Below are 25,410 nucleotides of genomic sequence, written 5' to 3'. Positions count from 1 at the left end.
AATTAACAGTATTTTCAACAGTCTAATTAATGACATGACAGTGCTACCTCAAAAACACTCTCATTAATAAAAATGTGGGATGGATAAATACACAGAACTAATATTAATACACACAGCTTTTGTTTGATTTTGTTTGCTTCCATGTACATGAGACTGAGCACACACAGTCCAGAGCATGAACACTTTGGAAACACTTCTGGTAGGATTGAGACACTCCTTATTCTTACCTAGGCTCGGGACTTTACACTCAGCTCTCTTCTAACTGCCTTCATCATCTTTTTTTTTTGGCAGTTTTTTCCTCACAAGAAAGCATTGTTTCTTCCCTTCATTCTGGGGCTTAATTAGTTTTTATTCATTTTTAGCCGTTGAATTGAGTAGAAGCCCCTATTTTATTTGAATATTTATGCCTACACATGTGAAGCAATGGACTACTTTCAAGGAGTGCCAACAGTGTGGAAAGTTCTATCCACTAACAGGCCCAATCTTTGCTGTCTGCCTCGGCAAGGGCCGTAATGCTGAAGGCAGCCTGATTTGCCAGTATTTCACACAAAAAGGCACATAGAGACCTTTGCTGAAGAAAATTCAGGCTTGCCTCTGGGGGAAAACCTGTTGGGAGGAATGGACTGTGCGAAGTTTCTTAATGCTAGCACAGACTTTGGAGCCTCAGGGGAGGGCAATAGAGAGTTAATTCAGGGGTAGAAATGGTGCTGTCTGACCTTTTCCTTTGTCCACTCCTGCTGCAGTCCCTTTGTTACCCAGAATGCTACTCTCAGAGATTCCTTCATTCTGGTCACTCCCCCCCCCTTCCTCTGCCCACCTATGATGGCTGGACATGCTTTGTACAATCTCCATCCTAGCTTAGGTAGATAGCTTGATGCCTTTACTCTGCCTTTCCTATCTAGTATGGAGTTCCCTCACACTGAAGAACTGTTTCTTTTCTGTGTAACAAGCATAAGTATACATTTATTCCTTAAGCAGCCAAACTATAGAATTCTGCTCTGCAGAGACTTAGCTCTGCTTTCAAAAGCCTGGCTGCAGCTGAGAAGCCAGGCCCGCTTGGTTTCTGCAGATCCTCAATGATATCAGCAAGCTGTGGTTGGCAGAGAGTATGTTTGGCTGCTGAATAGGCTTCAGAGGTGAAAGTATTGACAAGCACTCTAAAAGGTTGAATGGAAGCATCTGAGAGAATGTGAAGTTCAGGTAGCGCAACAGAGTAGGGGCTGCCTGAGCAGCACAGATCTATGTCTAGAGCAGGGTTGACTCAGATCCTGTCGCTTCCCGTCCGAGTAGGAAGAAAGCGGCCCTGAAGGTACTTCATCAAAAGATGTCATCAGAGGCTTTGTTGTCTCTCACCTCTGCAAGCTGTATTGGAAAAGATCCCAGACATCTTGTCACCCTTTCCACAGGATGTACACATGAGGTTCTCTTACAAGAAAAGAAAGGAATGCAGCAATGTTGATGCCCTCATGTCAGAATTTTTACCCGGAGAATACTTTAGTTCTCTGCACAAACAGTTAATTTCAGGATTTTTCGGTCTTCACTGCACCACCTCCTTTCAGAATACAAGCCTCTCTGCTAGGGACACCCAGAATGATGCATTATCAGGAGCCTTGGAATATGCAAAATGTCTTCTAGATAGTAGTACTTCCAAAAGCACAAAAAGAATCCTGGTGCAGTCATTAGATCACAAAAAACACCTTTTTGCAGTGTTTTACCTATGTGCATATTGTTGGTCACGCATATGGTTGGTCACTATTAGAAACAGAATGTTTGAATAGGTGCACCCTTGGTTTGACCTAGTAGGATTTTTCTTGGAGTGTAGTGGCAGGAGAAAGGTGCAGATGAACTGAGGGTACCTGAAGCTGTGACAAATGGCATGCTCCAGTTTCTTGAATTAATTTTAGAAATTAATCTAGAAATTAATTAATGCAGGGAGAGGATGCAGTACATGAAGAAATTCAGTTCATTTCTTGAACTGGCCATAATGGGTTGCCCATGTGACTTTTCTCTGAAGTAGTTTTTTGAACAGAAGTCCGTCCTTTAAACTAGGGTTGCCAGCTGTTAATTCAGCCGCAGCAGGAGGCTGGCAGCTGGAGTGCGTGCAAAGCGCGCGCGCTGCATCCACATCGCCCGGAAGTGACCCGGGCACGCTGGGGGAGGGGCCGTGACCATCCGAGGGAAAACCATAGAGTTTTCCCTCGGATGTCCATAGCCCCACCCCCGGCGTGCCCGCGTCACTTCCAGGCGATGTGAACGTCGGGGTGGAGTTCCCCCCGGAGCCCAATCCGCCGGTGGCGGGGAACGGGCCTCTGGGGCGGGGGTTTCCCCGCCCCCCCGGGGGGACTTGTCGAGCCTACTTTAAACACACAGGAGTTTTAGTAAGTAATTTGGAAGTTCATCAGAGGAGAAGCTGAAGTAAAAACAAACACCTGGGTGTGCATATTGTGGGTGGCAGTCTGTGCTTTCGACATCATCTCTATTATTAAAAGGCAGCTGTGATTTTGCTATGTGGGGGATATGCTGAATCATTTAACTAGTGAAGAGTGCTAGATAAACATATTAGACAGAAGGCAAGGATTAGCTCAGCTCATCTTTCTCATTCTTCAGATGTGTTCAACAGAAAATACATATGAACCAGTTAACAGTACAATTGCTCTAAATTTAACAAATGTGATTAGTTCAGTTGTGTGTATCCTACTAGCCTTCATCTGGAATATATCACATTGCATATCATTTTCATTTATCAGCTAGCAGCAAGATGGCATAGGTAAGATTATCACATCATTTTCTTTTTATTGCTTAACCTTTATATTAAATAAGATCAGTCAAGAGACCACCTTGAATGTGAATAAACTGATTTTCCCCAATTAATCCACACACAGAGTTTATATCCTGACCGTATTTGAAGCCAGTGAGTTTTGAAAAGGTTTAATCAGGAATTCAGATATTACCATTAAAACAAAATTATTATTGTGACCTTTAATGGGCTGTCTGCATATCCATTGCAGTGAGAAATGTTCCGTTCTTGTGCAAATGCTCCATAAAAAATCCATTAGAAATGTGTTCTTCCACTTTGACAGTGATTTAACTTTAACTGTGATCTGGTGAATAAGAGTGAGTGGAACAGGGGCCTTTACATGACTTCTCCACACTTCACATATAAGGAAGCTTCAAGCTGAAGCTGAATCCAGAAAAGACAGCGCTAATGCCAATTGGGAAGGTTGATGCTTTGGATGGACTAGATCCACTTGTGGATGGAGTGGAGCTGGCATTTACAGAGCAGGAACAGAATTTGTGGGGAGGGGGCTCATGGATCCAACCTTGCTATTTGAAAAATGGGTTAGCTGTACTGGCCAGCTGCATTTGGTTTGACATCTCTCTCCTTTCTTCGATTCAATCACCCTAGCCACCCTAATTGCTGCTTGTGTAACCTCACAGTTCAAATGCTTTAATGTGCTCTATGTTGGGCTGTTCATGATTCAGTGCCCCAGTTTTTTTCAGGAGCTAGACAGCAGGAGCACATCTTACCTATTTTAAAACAGCTGTACAACCTCCAGGCTACCCTGCACGATGAGTTGCAGCAGCGGCTGCCTGGCTTGCCTCTGCTCTCTCTTCTGCACTGGGCCAGGTGGATGCCTTAGCTTGCAGAGCAGTGGCTGCATCGTTCCCCAACTCAGGCCAGCCTGGAAGCACCATGATCTGTTTCCTGCCTGGTCCTTCCTGCCCATCACCACCATTCCAGGAGGAATTGCTCAAAGGACACACCTATCAGAGACAGGTCAGACCGTCATAGACCCCCCCACCCTCCCACACCTACACAACCAGCCACCTGTTCCATCTGCTGTAGAAGATCTGCTAGAAGCAGGAGTGGCATGGCAGTGTGGTGATATCCCTTTGCTTCCCTGCTCCATCTGCCCCACATAGGGATTCTAAGGCCCCATCCTTGACTTTTGCTCAGGACCCCATGAACATTAAGTCTGCCCTTGAAAATAGCAGCCACCGGGGGAAGGGTTAACTATTTCCTTCCTGCACAATCAGTGCTATCTCAGTCACCTTCTTCTCCAAAAATGTTGGTTTAGACTGGCTTTTTAACTTTCCAGGGAAGTTTCCAGTGAACTGCTGCCACAAGAGCCATTGTCATTATCACTGTGGCCGCCTTCTGAGCCAAGCAGACAGGGCCAGAGGGCTCAGCTTGCTGCAGGTCTGTTTTAACTTCCTAATATGGCCCTTAAAAAGTTGGTTATTTGCCCTGCTGCAAAAGCATACAAGCCCTGCTGCAAAAGCATACAAGTATTTCCTCTGTTGCCGTATTTGTTATTAGATTATACAAAGATAATGTGACACTGTTAAAATTCTACCAACTGTTAGAATGCAGCTGTTCATCCACCCTGTGCTTTTAAGGGTAACTTACAAAGACAACAGATAAAATGGTAAAACTGTTCACATGACCGAATGCTTTCCCAAATAAAAGTGTGGCTTGGCCTGAGAGAAGCAGCAGGTCAGGGCCCCGCAAGTCCCTGAGCAAAGAAGGGCAGGCTGCAGTGAGATACATGTTTGGAAGAGAGAGAGAGAGCGGGTTAGCCAGCTGGAAAGGGAAGGCCCAAGCCTTGACTCTAAGGAGGGGCATCGGGGGGCATCCTCTGCTTTCTCAGGAGCAGGGTGGGGGGAATGGAGCAGGGAAGCAATAGTGCCTTGCCCTGCCTGCTCACCCAGTACTTCATGCTAGCACCCGGGCTCCACACCCTGGAGCTCATCTGAAGGTGGAGGGGGGGGGTTGCAGAGAGAATGCCAGCTGAAGAGCGCTTGGTGGCCTGCCATGATCAGAGCAGGCTGCAAAGAAAGGCAGCAGGCAGCGCTGCAGGGGTGGGAGAAAGAGGGCAGGTGGTGGCAGGAGAAGAGGGAAGCATGCCAAAAAAATTAAAAAATAGGAAGTTGGGGGGCCTGGGCTGCATGGGAAGTCATGGGGCCTTGGCAGTAAGTCAGGGGGGCAGGCCTCGAGGGGGCCCCACTGTAGCTACAGGCCTGAATAAAAGCAATTGACACAATCATCTTTGGTGTTTAAGAAACGGTATTGTTTTGATGTTACTCATGATGTAGGATTGTCTTGGTAATTATCGCATTCAGGGTCACCATCAAGTCAGTGTCACCAGAAAGTCACTCAGCACTGACTCCTCAAGAACTTTTCTGGCAGTTCTCTCCTGCAAAAATATAGCCACCAAATGTTGCTGGACTCACTCCCAACTTTCAAGGCCCATGAGGTAGCCTGCAGTCAGAACTAGGGATGGCCACAAACCAAATTTCTTGATGAACCAGTCTGGTTTGTTGGATTGTGAACTGCAATTTGGGCAATCGCGTTGTTCGTGAACTGCCCATGAACCAGCCTGGGTTTTGGTTTGTTCGGTTTGGGTTCATGGGCCAGACCTGCTGGCTCCCAAGGCAATGGTGGGCTGTGCCACCACCACATGATTCTTCACTGAGCTCAGAAGGCATTTAAATAACTTCTGAGTTCACTTGCAAAAGTTGTGGCAGCTTCCGGGGGGGACGGACAAAAGGTATCACTGAACTGGCTTGTATCTGTTAGAGGGACGGCTTGCTCATGGCGGCAGCAAAGGGAGGGTTGGGAAGCGGACCCCTGGATGTTGGAGAGGGGGCCCAGCGAGACCTTTTGGATACTCAGTCCAGACCCCAGCACCCTGGAATGGTGGGGTTTGACGCAGGTGAAGAAAGCTGTCAACAAGGAAAAGGGGGTACAGTGAATTTGCCGTTGGTTGAGGGGATTGTGCCAGCAGGCCAACCCTTGGAGGTGGTAGAGGAGGACCAGGATGTGTAATCAGTGAAAGAATGGGGTCTGCAGCACCCTGGGAAGGTGCTGATCCAGAGGGCAAAAGGAAGGGCAGTTTGCTCATGGCGGCAGAGAAGGTGGGTCAAGAAGCGGACCCCGGACGTTGCAGAGGGTGCCCAGGAGCATCTTTTGGATACTCAGTCATGAACCTAACAAACAACGAACTGTTTCAGCAAACCAAAAAGTTTGTGGAGGTTTGCAAACTGTGGTACATGGTTTCTCACAAATCATGAATCACCATTTTCCCAGTTCATGCCCATCTCTAGTCAGAACTGTTAGCTTAAATGCAGGAACATTTAAATACTTTAAAATGTTTCACTCCTTCAAACATGGCAAATATGCTTCAAGCTTAAATAAGAACATAAGAGCCCTGCTGGTTCAGACCAGTGGTCCATCTAGTCCGGCATCCTGTCTCACACAGTGGCCAACCAGTTCCCCTGGAGGGCCAACAACAGGGCATTGAGGCCAAAGCCTTCCCCTGATGTTGCCTCCTGGCTCTGGGATTCAGAGGATTAGTGCCTCTGAATGTGGCGGTTCCCCTCAGTCACCATGGTTAGTTGCCACTGATAGACTTATCCTAAATGAATCTTATCTAAATCCCTTTTAAAGTTGTTCATTTCTGTGACCATCACTGCATCCTCTGGCAGAGAATTCCACATTTTAATCACTCTCTGTGTAAAGTAGCATTTCCTTTTGTCCATCCTGAACCTTCTGCCCATCAGTTTCATTGGATGCCCTTGAGGTCTAGCATTTTGGAAGAGGGATAAAAAGTTCTCTTTGTCAACTCTCTCCACCTCATACATAATTTTATAAACTTCTATCATGCTTCCCCTTAGTCATCTCTTTTCTTTCCTTTCCTCATAGGGAAGGTGCGCCAACCCTCTAATTATCTTGGTTGCCCTCCTAAGAACATAAGAACATAAGAGACGCCAATGTTGGATCAGGCCAAAGGCCCATCCAGTCCAACACTCTGTGTCACACAGTGGCCAGAAATACCAGTGCCATCAGGAGGTCCAGCAGTGGGGCCAGGACATTAGAAGCCCTCCCACTGTTGACCCCCCCCCCCAAGCACCAAGAAGACAGAGCATCACTTGCCCCAGAGCCCCTAGCTATACCTTGTGGCTAATAGCCACTGATGGACCTCTGCTCCATATGCTTATCTAATTCCCTTTTGAAGCCGTCCATGCTTGTAGCACCCACCACTTCCTGTGGCAGTGAATTCCATGTGTTAATCACTCTTTGGGTGAAGAAGTACTTCCTTTTATCCGTTCTAACCCGACCGCTCTGCAGTTTCATGGAGTGCCCACGAGTTCTTGTATTGTGAGAAAGGGAGAAAAGTACCTCTTTCTTTACCTGCTCTTTCCCATGCATAATCTTATAAACCTCGATCATGTCACCCCTCAGTCGTCTTTTCTCCAAGCTAAAGAGCCCTAAGCGCTTTAACCTTTCCTCATAGGGAAAGTGTTCCAACCCTTTTATCATTCGAGTTGCCCTTTTCTGCACTTTTTCCAAAGCTATAATATCCTTTTTAAGGTGTGGTGCCCAGAACTGCACACAGTATTCCAAATGAGGTCTCACCATTGATTTATATAGGGGCATTATTATATTGGCTGATCTGTTTTCAATACCCTTCCTAATAATCCCCAGCATAGCATTGGCCTTCTTTATTGCAGTCACACACTGTCTCGACATTTTCAGTGAGTTATCCACTACAACTCCAAGATCTCTCTCTTGCTCAGTCTCTGCCAGTTCAGACCCCATCAATGTGTATTTATATTTAGGATTTTTGGCTCCAATGTGCATCACCTTGCACTTGGCCACATTGAACCCCATTTGCCATGTTGACGCCCACTCGCCCATCCTTGACAGATCCCCTTGGAGTGCCTCACAATCCTCACTGGTTTTCACCACCTTGAACAACTTTGTATCATCCGCAAATTTAGCCACTTCACTGCTTACTCCCATCTCCAAATCATTAATGAACAAGTTAAAAAGCAGTGGACCAAGTACTGATCCCTGCGGTACCCCACTGCTTACCACCCTCCACTGAGAAAATTTCCCACCTACACTCACTCTCTGTTTTCTATGAACTAGCCAGTTTTTGATCCATAAAAGGACTTGTCCTTCTATCCCATGATTTTTGAGCTTACTTAGGAGCCTTTGATGAGGAACTTTATCAAAAGCTTTCTGGAAGTCAAGGTAAATAATATCTATTGGATCCCCCTTGTCCACATGTTTGTTCACCCCCTCAAAGAACATTAACAGGTTAGTGAGACAAGATCTTCCCTTACAGAAACCGTGCTGAGTCTGCCTCAATAGCTTTTGTTCATCTATGTGCCTACTAATTCCTTTTTTCAGCTTTGCAGGGTCCTTTTGGAGATACAGTGACCAGAACTGTACAAAATATTCCAAATGAGGCCACGCCATAGATCTATACAGGGGCATTACAAAATTGGCTGTTTTATTCTCAGTCCTGTTCCTAGTAATCCCTAACATAAAGTTTGCCTTTTTCACAACTGCAGCACACTGGGTTGACACTTTCATTGAGCTTTCCAGCATGATCCCAATATCTTTTTCCCTCTCAGTCTCAGCAGTTTCAGACCCCATTTGCCTATACTTGAAGTTGGGATTTTTTGTCCCAATCTGTATCACCTTACACTCACAAACACGGAACTTCATTTGCCACATTGTTGCCCACTCACCCAGTTCGGGGAGGTCCTCTTGGAGCTCTTCACAGTCAGCCTTGGTTTTCACCATCCTGAATAATTTGGTGTCATCTACAAACTTGGCCAGTACACTACTCAGCCATCGTTCCAGATAACTGATGAATAAATTAAATAGTACCACCCCATACTGATCCTTGTGGGACCCCTCCTGCTTACTTCCCTCCATTGTTAGAACTGTCCATTGATTCCTACTCTTTGCTTCTTGTCATTTAACCAGTTTTTAATCAGTAAGAAAACCTGTCTTCTTATCCCATGACTGCTAAATTTACTCAGGGGTCTTTGGTGAGGTACCTTGTCAAACCTTTTGAAAGTCCAGGTATATAATGTCTACCGGATCCCCATTGTCTACATACTTGTTCACTTTCTCAAAGAACTCCAAAAGGTTAGTGAGGCAGGACTTCCCTTTGCGGAAGCCATGCTGATTTCCCCTCAGCATGCTTTGTCTCTCTATGTGCCTAACAATTCTATCTTTGATTACAGTTTCTACTAATTTGCCTGGGATAGACGTTAGGTTGAATAGCCTGTAATTTCCTGGTTCCCCTCTGGATCCCTTTTTAAAAATTGGTGTCATATTTGCTATTCTCCAGTCTTCTGGTACAGTGGTTGAATTTAGTGATAGGTTACATATACTGGTTAGTAGATCAACCATCTCACATCTGAGTTCTTTAAGAACTCTCCAGTGTATGCCATCTGCAGAATATGTTTAATCATCAGTCAGAAAAATGCTTAGAATTAAGGCCAAACAAGAAAGTCTTTTACTGTTCGTATTGCTTTCCTTGTTGGTTTTCATGATATAATAGATTTATGAAATTAGCATGTGTTGTTTGAAGATACTCTTCAGATCTATGGAATTTCATCCCTATTTGTATCTCAAAAAGATAGTGCCTGGCATTGTATTTGTGTAGGAGGAACAAATGGTAAAGATAAAGAATAGTTCTCACTGTTCAGTAGGAGTCTTTTTTTGGAGGGACAGGAGATCCCCCCCCCCTCTATTGTTAAAATCCCAATCCATTTTGGTTTTGTATTAATTTCCAGGACTACGACTTGAGCCAGCTCCAGCAACCCGATACTATAGAACCAGATGCCATCAAACCTGTTGGAATAAGACGACTCGATGAAAGGCCTATCCATGCAGAACCTCAATATCCAGTCAGATCAGCGGCACCGCATCCTGGAGACATTGGGGACTTTATTAATGAGGTAAAACGAGGAGGAGGAAGAAAAGATTTGTTTGAGCAGCTTATTACACACCATCTGCACATATAATGAATGGTTGTTACATCCAAAGAATAATAATTTTTAAAAAGTTGCTCATACAATTCAAAGTATCTGGGCTGATAGGCTTGAAAATATTTTTAAGCACAGGAAAATGTAATTAAATCATTCATACAGAAAAAGGAAAATGCATCAATTAACTTTTGTGCATTGGTATTAATTACATCTGTAATAAGTTATCGTTCTTAACCACAATATCTCCAAGAGGGATTATACACTGAGTTCCACATAATAAGTAGGCTAACAAAGTGATAGTTTAGCCTAAATGAATATATTAATTCCCATTCATAATAGAGCAAGTTCATTTAGATTTTCTTCATACGTCACCCTTTGAATCCCAAGAATAGTAGAAATTCAATACTCTAAAAAAAGAGCAAAAGGGTTCCATCAAATAAGTTACAGTGAAAGAGCAGCAAAATGTTATATGAATATGTTAAAGGCTCAATTAGCTGTAGAGCTTTAAGTATCTTTGTACATAAAAACAGGCCCAAGATACATGACTTTAAAGGTAGTATTGGATTCCACAGTGTTCACTAGCTTGTATGTTATTTTTAACGTTGGGCAAAATATAAAGGTAAAGGTTTCCCTTGCTCGAAAGCTAGTTGAATCTGACTCTAGGAGGCAGTGCTTATCTCCGTTTCCAAGCCGAAGAGCCAGCGTTTCCTGAAGACATTTCCATGGTCATGTGGTGGGCACGACTAAACCCCAAGGCTCATGAAACACTATTACCTTCCCACCAAAGCAGTACCTATTTATCTTCTTGCAATTACTTGCTTTCAAACTGCTAGGTTGGCAGGAGTTGGGGCCAGAGATAATGCCCGATTTAATAGAATTTTAAGAGATAAGCTTTGATCTGATCTCCTTTGGCAACTATACTAATGTTGAACAGAAGAAGAAATAAGAATATAAATTAAAACATAAATGGTAAGATTGAACTCTTTATTAGTAGACTTACAAGGGTGTAACTCTAATTAATGTTGCACTGTCAGTCATTTGATACCTAAGTAATCAACATGTGTTGGATAAGCAGTATAAGAAAAGTGAAAGTAAATTCTGTGGGGAAAAATAAGATGGAGATATGTAAACCAAAATCCGTTATAATAGGTATAGAGATTCCATCACCATGTTACAGTGTTGTTACAGTGAAAGGCATTATGACAGCTCTAGATCCAGTCCAAGCGCACAGCTTACTTATACTCACAGGGCCAGTGAAGCCCATACTGCTGTTTAGAACAGAGCATAAAGACTTTGTTGGGGATGAGGCATCTCATCACTGTAGAGTTTGTGTTACAAGAAAATGTCCTTGGTTTAGGATCCTACCAATAACTGCCCAGTTTCAAATCTGTCATTCCTGGGCAGGGTACATGAGAAAGTGGTTGCTGAACAGCTCCAGGGTTTCCTGGATGAGATGTCAGCACTGGATCCATTCCAGTCCAGCTTCTGCCCTGACCATGGGATGGAAACGGTGTTGATCACCCTGGCAGACGATCTCCATAAACAGCTGGATCAAGGCGGGTCAGCGCTGCTATTGTTATTAGATCGATCATGATCTTCTGACCCACCGTCTTGCCAACGTAGGAATTCGTGGGGTAGCCCTTCAATGGCTTACTACATTTCCCCATGGTTGAGGACAGAGGGTGGCACTTTGGGAGAAGGTGTCCTTTAGATACCCCTTGGAGTTTGGGGTCTCTCAGGTGGCACTTCCTTCCCTGATGTTGTTTAACATCTATATATGCCCCCTCGCCCAGCTGGCACAGAGCTTCGAGCTTGGGTGTCACCAATATGCTGATGACACCCAGTAGTATCTACTTTTGGACGGCCACCCAGATGCTACCCCAAAGAATCTGGCCATGGGTTTGAAGGCCATGGTGGAATGGTTAAAAAAGAACAGGTTGAAAATGAATCCAACAAAGACGGAGGTTCTGTGGCTGGGGAGAGGGGCTTCAGGGCTTGGGCTCAGCTTACTGGCTCTCGACAGGGTGCCATTGATACCAGTGCAGTCTGTCAAGAGCCTGGGTGTGATCTTGGACACCTCCCTTAATACGGAGACCCAGATCACACATACAGCCAGGCTGGCATTTTTCCATCTATGCCAAACCTGGCAGCTGGCCCCTTTCCTGTCACGCTCTGACCTGGCCACAGTATTCCATGTGATGGTCACCTCCAGGCTAGACTACTGTAACTCGGTCTGTGCTGGCCTGCCCTTGAGACTGACCTGGAAGCTCCAGTTGATCCAAAATGTGGTGGTGCACGTCCTAACAGAAACATCACAGTCTGCGCATATTCAGCCTTGCTGCGCCAGCTGCATTGGCTTCCAGTGGAGCACCGACTCAAGTTCAAGGTTTTGGTTCTGACCCTCAAGACCTTGAGCGGTCTGGGACCAACGTATCTAGGGGACCACTTCCTCCGTTACACTTCCAGGAGAGCACTACGCTCTTCACAGAACAACTTGCTGGTGGTTCCTGGCCCTAGAGATATCTGACTGTCCTCAACCAGGACCAGGGCCTTTTTGGCCCTGGTCCCGACCTGGTGGAACTCTCTGCCAAATAACACCAGGGCTCTGCAGGATCTTATGGAATTCCACAGGGCCTGCAAGGCGGAGATGTTCCTCCAGGTGTCTGGTTGAGGACAGCGATGATTGACATCATGGCTGACACCCTACCTGGGACTCCGGTTCCTGTGGAGCATACTCGCCCCCATATGTGCAAAGTACTCACAGACCAGATGCGAGGGAACTTCAAAAATTTTCACCTCTTGCTTTTAATCTATATATCTAATTCTGAAGTCGCCCCCTGGTGTGCGGATACCTAAATCCGCGGACCGGGAGGGGAGGGAGAGTTTTGTGTACACGTGGGGCGGTCCCCAGGTGTGCACAAAAATCTTAAAACTTTTTAAAAACTATCGAGGGGATACTTAAATCCCCCCAAAAGTCACAGAGCGTCCCCTGCGCATGCGCAGGGAACGCTCTGCGACCTCCCTCGCCGCCGCCGCTCGGGGGAAGAGAGCAGCGAGGGTGAGCGGCAAGCCGCTCGGGCCTCGCTTCGAGCTGGGGGGAGAATGCGGGGGGGAGAGCAGCGAGGGTGAGCGGCAAGCCGCTCGGGCCTCGCTTCGAGCCGGGGGAAGGGGGATTGTTGGCGGTATGCACACACGGTATGAACATGGTATGCCGTGTTATTAAAAACAATGTTTAAACGGTGCCTAGTTTTGTTGGTTAGACGAGTTTGGGATCTCATGGAGGCTAGTTTCGTGTTTTTTCCCCCCCGCGAGTATCGCGGGTCCACCCTCTTGTTAGGTATAATACTGGATATGGTTTTTATATGTTTTTGTGGTTTTAGAATGTTGTACATCACTTAGAGCCCTACGGTGGTGGGGATCAGGTGATTAATAAATGTAATGTAACGAATAAACAAATGCACCAGGTCACTCCTGAGTAGAGTTGCCCAGCTACAGGCAGTGGCTGGAGATCTCCCAGGATTAGAACTGATCTCCAGACAACAGAGATCAATCAGTTCGCCTGGAGAAAATGGCTGTTTTGGACCTTGGTCTCTCTGGCATTTTTTTTGAAGTCCTTCCCCTCCCCAAACCCCACTTTCCTCAGGCTCCACTCCAAAAATCTCCAGGTATTTCCCAACCTAGAGCTTACAACCCTACTTCTGCGAGGTTTTAAGGAAATCAAAGGAAGGAATCACCATCTTTCTCTGGCTTACCCAGCTTCCAGCTCTACTTACCTAGCTTTGTCTCCCATTTCTTTGTCCGTCCGCTTACCTACCTTTGTTGTTATTTTTAAATGAAACGCACAAAATTACTACCCAACAAACTGAAGACAGGACCATCCAGCCCATATTTCAGATTTGGCTACAGACAGAGAGCAAGTTCAGTGCAGACACGTGCTTACAGACCAGATGGGGTTGATCTGTGTGAGATTTGGCTGGATGCTTTTACTTGACCCAGATTACCTCACCAATATCTTTCTTACACTGTAGGCTGAAAGTATCAATCAGCCGCACACAACAATAATTTGACACTGGTCAACTCACATCAGTTACATTTATTTTCCAGAAAGCATTTTTACATTTAATTATAAAATACAAACACCTTTATGTTATGTATTATAGGTTGTCTTGGTTACAACACAGTAAAGGAGCTTATTTTTAGGTATTTCCCCTTTAAAAAAAAATTTAATATATAAAAATCTCTATCAAACTCCAGGGAAGAAAATTAAGCTGTCCCTTGCAGTATTCTAAATATTAAATCTGAGTACAAAGTTATGCAGTTTAGCCTATGAAATACAGGAATATTTGCTTTGCTATAAATGCAGATTTTGACGCAACTTTTATCTGTGGAGTCATGCTTCTGTAAAACCACTTTTCAGGGTCTCTTCTCCAGCAGACAGTTTGCACATTAAGTGCAGCCTCTGGAACACTGAATTTTTATTGCAGTTTTATCCTATAAACTGAACAGCACCAGCAGCTTTATATCATCCACTGCCAGCAGTGGATGTTGAACCAGGAGCATCTGACTCCCAGCTTGAAATGCCGTAAGAGGATTGTTTGGTTCCTTCTTGATGTAGATGGTTGACACACAACAACACTTCTGCTGCCTTAGAAAAAGATACATTTTGCTTGCTGAAGCCTGTTAAACTTCTGTCCCAGAGCCAGGTACACAAGCTAGCCATACTGATAGTCCACGAAAACAGGAGAGAAATGACAGCTTGTACTTCAGGCCACTACTGCAATGCACAGTGATGCTCACTAGGTAGTAGCTCAGGGAATTTTTCCCCCCTTTCAATAGAGAAATGTGTGGTTTTGTTTCAAAAACGGAAGTACTAAGCTGTTGTTTTGTGGTTTTTCTCTGTTCAGTTGATTTGGTTAGGCTTTTCAAATATCTTGTTTGAGGTTTGGCCCAGTGAAGCTTTCTGCTTCTCAGCTTGTTCACTGCAGCTAGCATTTTCACTTGTTTGACCTTCTCTTTTGCTGTCATGAAAATTCAGGACAGAAGGATACACAAAAACTATCATTTAACTGAACAAAGAGGATGTTGACTGTAGCTACTTATAAATGGCTGTATATTGAAGAACTTGAACGAATGAATTAGAACCAGTTGATGCCACTCATCCAACATTCTACAGATTTAGAGCTATCACAGCATTTATTTGCTGTGGTCCTTGCTTTACTCCCATGCAAAGTGAATACCCATTCCATTACTGCAAATGGAGATTATCTTCTGCTTCTGTGACATACCCTTTGCACAATTACAAATAATTACCAGGGGGGAAGAAATTTACTGCAGCTCTGCCTGCCTTTAATCAGTCCTAGGCCTGCTATTGAGACAGGCCTGTTTTGCCATCACCTGTTCTTGTATCTGCTGCTGGTGCTGAATCCAGACAATCATATCAACCCTTCAAAATTTTACTGTAGTAGATGTCACGGGAGTGGTGGTTTTTGATTGTTTCATTTGGAGGCTTCCATTTTAGCTTGATCTACAAATTGTTTCATTTAGGAATATCATTAATGCTGAGAACTTCATTTACAGAGCTTGCCGTGTATGATAACAGTCCAAAATGGGCCTGTTTGATTAATTTGTAAACTGTAGTTGCATTATTATGTTGTATTACTATGTAGCCTTGCATATTTGAAGCTGAATTCACATGAGCAAAAGCTTTCGTGTTTTGTTAACAGACGTTTCTTACTGTATGCACATTTTGTGTACAGCTGTACTTGCTTCACACATAGATGGATGATTAAGTTTAAGGAGACCATTCAGTGGTATTCCAAAGTTTTCTTCTGCGTTCTCCCAGATTCATTTTACAAGGTAGGACAAGGATCTTCTCCTCTGTTATGTTATCCCTTTTCTCTTTTGTTTCAGGGACTTAAAGCAGCAGACAACGATCCCACAGCACCTCCATATGACTCCCTCCTAGTCTTTGACTACGAAGGGAGCGGATCTACCGCTGGATCTTTGAGCTCCCTCAATTCCTCAAGTAGCGGTGGTGAGCAAGACTATGACTACCTAAACGACTGGGGCCCACGTTTCAAGAAACTTGCTGACATGTACGGTGGAGGCGATGACTGAATACCAAGGTGGCCAACTTTGCTTTTGGACAAGTACAAATCTTTCCACTGGTATTCCCAACAAGCATACAGAAGCTAGGCTTTAACTTTGTAGTCTACTAGCACAAGTGCTTGCTGAAGGCTTTGGCATAGGCTGCAAACCAATTTGGGCTCACTGGGAATATCAGTCATCCAATGCTGTTTGGAAAAGGAAAGCAAACAATTGAGCTCAGTTACACTTGAATTTTACAGTACAGAAGCACTGGGATTTTATGTGCCTTTTTGTACCTTTTTCAGATTGGAATTAGTTTTATGTTTAAGGCTTTAAATGGTACTGATTTATGAAATGATGAAACAAACCACATTGGGGTGGGGAGAAAGTTAAATCACCAATATGCTTCTACATGCTTTTGTTACACTGCATTGCTTTTATTAAAATAAGGACAGGGGGGGACCTCATGGGAAAATTTTGTTATTGGGGGAAGGGAGGGAAAGAAGGCCATGAAAAAAAGTGTACAATACTTCTAGTTTTAGATGTTAGGGTTTTTCACTAAAATTCTAAAACTTATGCAGCTGGTTGCAAATAAAGGGAGTTTTCATATCACCAGTTTGTAGCAGAACTGATTTTTTTTTCTTATGATAGAATGTTAGACACATTTTGGTCTTAATCCATATACACATTTTTTTAAGAAAATCATTTTCCAATACTTTTTTTCCCACTTCACTGTAAAAATAGTATGTGTACATAATGTTTTATTGGCATAGTCTATGGAGAAGTGCAGAGACTTCCAAACATGTGTATGTATTATTTGGACTATGGATTCAGGTTTTTGCATGTTTATATCTTTCGTTATGGATAAAGTATTTACAAACAGGTTGCAAACAAGTGACATTGATTCAATTGTTGAGCTGTAGTTAGAGTATTCAAGGTTTGGATTTTGTTTTTTATTAATTTTGTTTTGTTTTGTTTGTTTGGGGAGGGAGAAAAGTTCTTAGCACAAAATGTTTTACATAATTTGTACCAAAAACAAACAAACAAAAAAGGACAGGAAAAAAAAAACCTCAAGGGGTGGCCTGATGCTGATGGCTCAAGTAATTACACAGTATGTTAAAAAGAGCTTTTAAACCAGAGAGATGTTTGACAACAGCTTTGCCTCTGTATTATGTACCAGAATATAAATGATACACCCCTGACCCCAATGTTCTGAATAAAATGCTAATTTTGGATCTTGTGCCTGATTTGATCTTCTTTCTACTTGAACAGCCTGAATTGGAATTTAGAAAAAGAAATCAACAAACACTAACAAAGATGTTAACATTTCATTCAGAAGAGTAGCAAGAATACTTAGTACATTCTTCATTGTTGGTATGAGAACTCCAACGCCTACATAGAAGTTCAAACTAATAAGGAGCTACCTGTTCATGTCACACACATGCCTTTACACTCACAGATACATCCTTACCACTGAAATGAGCTGGGAAGCAAGCCTACATACACATGTGGCAACATGGTGTGTTTTTCAGAGAACACACAATGGGATAGTTAGCTGTTGTTAACCATTATTTTGAAGAGTAGGCTACTTCTCTTCTGTAAGGCTGTTTAGAATGAGTGAGAACTGTGCAAAGATAACAGAAGGATTATGCCCTAGGAGGATAAATCTAGCCATAAAATATGCTTAGAAATTCCACCATGATGGATTCCACAGAAGGAGGGGTAGAAAAGTGGGTGGTGGTGATAATATTTCAGTATACTGCAGCAATTACAGGACAAGATAACGTTAGTATGCCAGCTGGCAAGTCCTCTAAGTGAACAATCTGAGAATTATATGACTTCATTTACATTTGTTACGATTTTAGAAGTATCATTCCTTCTGGTTTCCAAATCTTTCAGTTCATGTAATATAAAAATTCAATAGTTTTTCTTCACTTTAAAAATAGGAGAGAGAACCCATTTTTCTTAATATGTTTGTTCCACAACCCTTTAATGAATCCATCAAGGTTTTATTTTATTTGGTTGCATTTTTGACAATCACAAGGTAGGAACAGAAAATATTCATTTCCTTAATTTGAAAAAGATCAGGTTTAGACATCTGACTCCTAAACATGATTGCTCAGAAGTTAGTTTTGTTGATTTCAGTGGGACTTACTTCACAATAGGAATGTGGAACATTGCAGCGAAGACTGGAGATTGTACTTTGGCTGTGATGAAAAGGGTTGTTTATATGGAAGTGAGATGTGAAGAAGGGTGACGGCAGAGTTTAAATGAGAGACTGAAAGCAGAATTGCGCATGGGCAAGTGAACAGCCAAGTAAATAAAAAGAAGTGGAGGAAGCTAGATTTCACAATTACAAATTATACAGACAGATGACTGATCTCTCTAAATTGTATGGATGTGTGTTGTATCTCCAGGATCTATAAATATATGCTAAAATATGCTTTATAATAATGGCTCCTTTGTATTTCTGCATCTCTAAACAGCAACAAAATGAAAATGCCAGACAACAGTATGTGCATTATGGGGTGGGTGGGGGGAGTAAAAGATTGACGTTTTGTGAATACCCAGTTTTCATGATAACAAGGATGGCAGCTGCATATAATTTGTTGAGGCAAGATCTGATGTTACTAAATTCAGACTAAGGCATGAGACTGTGTTTATATTTCTTAGCCTTTGCCTTGGTAGATCTTTACACTTGTAAAGGTGTCATGTATAGCATGAAGTGGTCCAAGAAGAAGAAGAAAACACATCTGTGGTGTGCGTTTTCTGGAGAAAATAGATTTGAAAAAAAATGCCAATTTAAATATTTAAACAATATTAGCAAAATTTAAATAGTGCTAGCAACAGAGGAACTAGAGTTTGTCCATGCTTCATATCCCACATTTAGCACAACTACCGTGATTGATTTGCAGCACAGCAGCCTTGACAACTATAAATGTTTTTACTGTATTTGAAATTTTAAATTGATTTTATGTGAATTCAATGGTCATTTATAGACCAACTATGTACCCCTGCTTGCGGGGAGGGCGGGGTATAAATTGAATACATAAATAAAACAGTGTATTTACATATGCAGGGGAGATTTTCCACAGAGAAATACAGCATCAGAAAATTTTCTGGTTTGGAAAGTTCTCTACCCCACATCACTGTCTGTGACACAACGACATAGAATTCTGCATTTTTATATAAAACCCAGAAACATCATCAACAGTAGAGGTAAGCTCACTCACTCTCCCTCGCTGTGCTCTCTTCTGGGTTGCAGTATAGGCTAGGTTCACACATGTATGTACGTCACTTGGTTTGTCTGTATTTGATAGCTGGTAGTTAACTGAACAAACTCTATTGTGAAATGTACTGTTGAGGGGATGTAAGAGGATGTGACTTCTTTCTGTGTTGTTATCTGTAAAGGCTCATCACAGCCCTCAATGATAAGACTGTATGTGTGCTTCAGTCCAAAGCCACGGAAATAAGATAACTATGTAAACCATTGCATTATATTGAATTAAAGGACACATCAGAAGCAATTAAGTGCATGATCACAGACCATAACTCTATCTCTCTTGGCAGATGTTCTGGCACAAGTGTTTAAAATTGGAGTGCCAAGAATGTCAAAAGTCCATAGATGCAAATTAGTCAAGGGTTCTAGCGCTGATTTGTGCTGCAGTGCTATTTCAGAAACTCTAAAAATACAGGAGACAGTGACTGGCTGAGGATACTAAAGATTTCATGACTCTATGCAAAACAACATATTGGCCCTAATCCAGAGGATCAAGAGTATGGTAGAAGAATGCACACGGCTATCGTGATCACATATGGTTGCCTAGTGTGTGATCAGTGATGCTAAGCACTGCTCTCCGATAGGGAATGAACAGATTTCTCCCATACCATTCTGGGTTGGTTGGTTAGTTTATTGGTAGGTTTACTCTGTCCCACAGTTTGCTATACCTGTCTACTGGTTAATTTGGACAATCTCAATTTCAGGGGTTTGCTCCCCCCCCCCCCCCCGGTAGCACATCTGATGTGATTGCACATTTAAAAAATATATATATATGAGCCCTTTGGGAAACTTGAGTGATTAAGAGTGCAGTTCTATGCAGTGTTATTCCTGTTTATGTCCACTGAAGTAATTCTGCTTATACTGGAGTAACTCTGCATGGTATTGCACTGTAAGTCCTAGTATAAATTTTGTCACAGCTGTAGTATTCTGTCAAAAGAACTAAATGCAACAGATTCAGTGTTTCAGCTTAGGTGGTCTTGAACTGTCCGTCCCACTTGGACTGAGAAGCTGGAACCCCCTTCCTTCCCTGCCATTGTCTTGTGAATGGCCTCATAAAATAGACCAGATACAACTTTACTGCAAAGGAGTATACTGAATAAATAAGCCCCTTTGAAAGAAAAGTGGGTTAAGCGTGTCATAAATAACTTAAATAAATAGAGGGGAGCAGGAAATGAATAAATCGAGACTTGTAGCGCCCGTGCCAACATAGGCTTGTCTCTGAAGGTAAATGTGCCCCCCCCCCCCCGTGAGAAGCATTAAAATGTTCTATCTTTAGCCATTCTATAAATTCTCTCACACATGCTCAGTTCTTTTGCTTTAGTTGATCTTGAGCCTGCTTTATAAAAGGTTTACAGTTTCCTTTAAATTTTTAAATGAAAAATATGTTTAATTTAAAGTCAGGATTGCACCAGTCTGGGAGGAGGGCAAACTGCTCTAATTGTAAATGAAAGCACTTTAGACAGCTGCTCTAGGTTATTATTTTCAGGTTTCTGTTCCAGTATTGAGCGTTGCATTTTGATTAAAGGCATCTGAAATCTGTCCTAGTTTTATGCAGGAGATTAGCCTTTTTACAATGAGGATCCAAAAGCATCTTGAGTTTAGACCTCAGGAAAGAGCACCTCATTGAAGAATTTGTTGCTGCTCTACTTATTATCAGATCTTTCAGGACAGAGCAGTCCACGCAAGTCCGGATACATCCAGAAGACTGTTTCTCACAATCTCGGTCTTGTGCTTTCACATTAAACTGGAAATGGGACACCGCAAGAATCTTGAAAAATAGCCAATCTTTTTTCTAGGACAGAAGTATGTCCCTTGACATCTAGCTCAACAGCCAGTGCTTGTCCTAGAATTGCCTTCTTGGGAGTATGCAGGAATACAAACCAGAACACAAGTACGAGGACCACCAGTACTTGAGTCCTATAGGAGATGGATGGGATTGGGACCAAGGCTCCCTCTAATCTGTGGAGTCTTGTGAGCAAAAATTCTACTTTGTGAGCTACTGGCATTAAAGTTGTAAGCGAGTGATTTGGCTACTGCATCAATTAGTTTGCTTTGGAGCCATCCTTCCTTAGCTAAGGCAAAAATGTGTGACCTGGAGGCTAAAAAACTGAGCTAGCTCACACTAACTCAGCTTAGAGGGAACATTGATTGGGACCCAGAATTATAACATGCTTTAGGAATTCAGTGTCACGTTGGGGAGGGTCTGGAACCTCCTACCTCCTGTAGTGAAAGGTTTCATTAAAATAATTTCCCCCCAGGAAGATAATGTGTGTGTCATTTTGGAATGCTTCCCAAAACCAAATGCTGTATGTAAAACTAATTTTATTGAGGGGGGAGTTAAAGTGACTTGATGAACCTTGTTTAATTCCAAACATTTGTTGTGTTGTTTTAATATTTATTATCAAAATAGGAACATTTGGCATCTTTTATACTGCCAGGCACTTGGTTCAGAAGTAATCCCCCTGATTCAATTGACATTGACGCTACTTACCATGAATTAGACTGAACTAGGTCTAGCTACTCTGACAGGAAGCAGATTTCCACATTCTCAGGGGAGGTCTTTCCTAGCCCTGAGACCAGGAACTGGACAGGGATGTATATAAGCAATGCGTGAGCTCTGTCTCTGAGCAGAGGCCCTCCCATATTGCTTAGCAATATGCCATAACCACCACATTATGCATTCTATATCTCTGAAGCTGCTATATTCCCTGCTTTGGGGTACCCCATCATACGAGGTGTGATGGTTGGCAACCCCAGAAAGAGCTTTCCTAGTCATGGCACCAAAACTGTGGAAACCCTTCCCCAGAGAGATTTGTCTGTCCCCCTCTCTCATTGTTTGATGCCAGCAGGTGTTTCACTTGGTGTTCCTTTCTTGACCTTCGTGCCTCTTTGTTTTAATTGATGTTTCTATATGTGTATTGCTTTTAAGTTGATTTTAATGTCTTTTTTAACTGGTCACCACCTTGAGGGTCTCCTAATTGGGTGGAAAGGCTGGATAAAAATGTTTTAAATCAATCAAGAAATAAAACCTTCCCTTGTTGTTCATTGTATGGTACAATGGCAGCTACAGGAAGGTAAATAATTGCTTCAGCTGCTACAGCCAATAGAAATTAGTAAGATCAGGATGGTTTGTTTGTTTGTTTTTATTCAGTCATGTTTCTCATTGTTAATTTTATTGGGCTTTTCTTTTGAAGTACAATTGATAAAATGTTATTCATCAGGGATAAACTATATTGCTATCTCTTTTAAGAATGTAGGACACCAGGCTGCCTACATTCCATGGATTCTTGTGAAATTCTACAGATAGCACGGAATATTGTGTGCTCAGAAGGCTTACCCAGTGCTCTTAGAATCAAATTTTGACTATAGGTTTTGCTTCACCACAGTTCTTGGTAGAGAAAGAAACAGCCTTAAACTGTACATGTCGAATTCAGCCCTTCTGCAAGTCTAGGGAATAGTACTCCCAGTCACATGAAGCGGCCTTATTCTGATTCAGACCCTTGGACAAAAAGATCAGTATTGTCTAGTAAACTGGCTACGGCTCGCCAGAGTTTCAGGTGTAAGTCTAGATACCATACCATCTAATCCTTTTAAATAAAGATGCCAGGAATTGAACCTAGGACCTTCTGCAGATGTTTTGCCAGTGAGCCATAGCCACTCAGTATGCATCACCCTTTCAGGAACAACCACTAACCAGCAACATAAACGCATCAAAATCAATAAAAGGATTGGAGAAATAATAACTTTTCATGACAAATATAGCAAAGCAGGCTAAGTGCCAGACAGAGTTACTGAGAGGGAGCTTGTCAGTCAAGAAGCTACAATAGAAAAGGGCCATATGTCTTGTAGCCATCCACCTCCCTTCTAAAAGAGGAAGCACACAAAGAATGGCCTCAGGAGAAGATCTCATTTGAAGGACAGGTATGTATGAGAGCAGGTGGTCTTTAAGTACACCAGTCACAGACTTTAAGGTAAGAACCAACATGTTGTGTTGTGCCTGCAAATAGACTTTGCAGCTCTTTGAAAACTAGTGTTATCTATTTCAGGCCAGTTAGCAATGCAGATCTTGCCTTTTAAACTAATTGAAGTTCTGGGCAGCTTTCAAAGGCAGTCCCATATAAAATGCATTGTAATAATCTAACTTGGATTTGATCAAAGCATAGGCATTTTTTTGATCCATTCAATTATTGAGGGGGGACATTCAGCATAGAACCTAACAAATGTGTCAATTCCACTGGTCTTTGGTTCCTCTTGACCCCATTCACACGCCAAATTTGCTGTGGGAGAGCCACGATTGAATGGTGGATCTTCCGGGCGCGATCACACCGCAACATCTGGCAAGTGGAGCGCACCCATGGCCAACCCGTAGTGTACCGCCGAAAATGCGCAATAAAAAACTACCTCCTTGAAGGTACTAGCAAACGGTTTGCCACGGGCTGCCTCCGGACTCCCTCGGTGTGATCGCGCCGGTGCGCGACTTTTCCCTCCGGCCCCTCGATGCGCAGGCGCGGAGGGAAGGAACCATGACATGCTGCCAACGCGTGGGATCACATTCTGGTGGCTCTAATTGCGGCGGCACAAACAGCCCCGCCTCCCCCCCGCGTTATCCGGCTTGTGTGGTTGGGGCCCTTGTTGAATTAAGGATTAAATGTTGAGAAGTTCCACTCATTTTCAGAAAGGGCTGTAGCAACAGAAAAGTAGATTCTGATTTTTAAAATCTAATCTTTCCCACTTTTAAACACTGGTAGCTGGATTTCTCCATATTGTCCAATTCTATATTTAGCTCCTTCATTTTTCTAAACTGTATGTGTGTGTGTGATTTCAGCTACCATTAGTCTAACAATCAGCTACATCCCATGATCCCAGGAATCATATTAGGATCTCTTTATTACTGTATTATGTCACAGAAGAAACATATGGATACAGTTAAGAACAGCATTAATTTCATCCACTTGCCAAAGCTTTTAGAGAAAAAGTGATTGAAAATTGGGCTTACTGTACACTCTGCCCAAGCATTCTTAATGGTCTCGCGAGTGGTATAAGACATGCAAAAAGAGGACACCTGTGTAGAAAATACCATACAATTTATCATCAAATACCACAAAAACATATATGGTCCTCCACTTGCTTCTTGTGAAAGACTCCTTTGGGATTCCTGGATCTATACGTGTTTATATCCATTCATCTGATCAAGAGCACGGGCTGTTGTTACCCACCTTTCTCTCACTGTGAAGGGGAAAATTGAGCTTATAGTTTTTTAAACTAAATATTCTTGGGGGGGGGGGGTTTGTCATAAGTCTCCTTCAAAAATATTTCACAAAAATCATGATCCCTGTCACACAGACACTCTCATTGATTGAAGTGCCTTCTGATAGCAGAAGTCAACTTTTAGCTCCAACTTGACAAACCTATAAAGCTAGAAGCTCTTAATGGAATAACTGTGCCATAGATTTACTTATACTAGAAGCTTTTCTGCTGCAAATTAGAAGGGTGGATGATGTATATATAATATGTAGAGTATGTCAGCTGATGCTACCATGGGTTGGGGTGTTAAGCAACGGATTGTACTCACTCCCCTCCCCCACTCATTCTGCTAGACTAGTGCTTGTCTTGCAGGTGGCCTCGGAGCAAGAGATGCTTCTTCCCTGAACTTCCCGCTGGGAACCTAATGATTGTGTATTAGCCCGCACTTAATTGTCCTTGCTTATTGGCCTGGGGGTGTCAGGGGGTCTCCTTTGAAGGGGGTATTTCCCTGGGGCTCCACGCCTCATCATTTCTGACACAAGAGTTTATGGTGTCTCAAGTACTTTCTCCCTCAATAAACTCGTATTTCTGAAGACCCGGTGTTGAGTGTGATTGACTGGGAACCCTGACAAAGTGTCAGGAATCTACCATATCCTCCACCCACATCTCTTCACACCGAGATGAGTGGAGAAGAGGACCCCATACTACCTGTGACCACAGCGGAAGAGGCCCCGGTCACCACAGCGGCACTGGTGACCGTTATGCTGACCACCACTCTCCAGGAGCTGGTTCTGCTTACCATGGTCCTGGTATTAAAAGCGGATGGGGGGCGGTTCCCCACTTTCCCAAGGACTCCATCCCACATCACCGGTGGGGTTTGTTCCAGGCAGAGACCCAGGAGATGTGGTCGTTGACTCCCACGCCTGGGAGTGTGAGTTGCTACAACAGACCTAAGAAGGGCCCGGCCCGTAGAAGCCGGGAGGATGAGAGGAACGCATGGC

The 25,410-nt window shown here is 43.1% G+C and overlaps 1 protein-coding gene across 1 annotated transcript in view; it reads left to right on the top strand.

The window, feature by feature from the left end:
* Positions 1-16,310, top strand: part of CDH2 (cadherin 2) — a 106,160-nt gene extending 89,850 nt beyond the window's left edge. Inside the window, exons 14-15 of the mRNA XM_015414779.1 lie at positions 9,604-9,768; positions 15,709-16,310. Coding sequence (XP_015270265.1) covers positions 9,604-9,768; positions 15,709-15,915 — 372 coding nt within the window. The 3' untranslated portion in view covers positions 15,916-16,310. The remainder of the gene's footprint in view (positions 1-9,603; positions 9,769-15,708) is intronic.
* Positions 16,311-25,410: the final 9,100 nt, after the last annotated feature.

Source organism: Gekko japonicus, unplaced genomic scaffold (assembly GCF_001447785.1).
Source record: "Gekko japonicus isolate JY-2015 unplaced genomic scaffold, Gekko_japonicus_V1.1 scaffold1644, whole genome shotgun sequence".
Classification (NCBI taxonomy): Eukaryota; Metazoa; Chordata; class Lepidosauria; order Squamata; family Gekkonidae; genus Gekko; species Gekko japonicus.
Note: the sequence above shows the minus strand (reverse complement) of the source record. Positions and strands in the feature narration are given on the sequence as shown.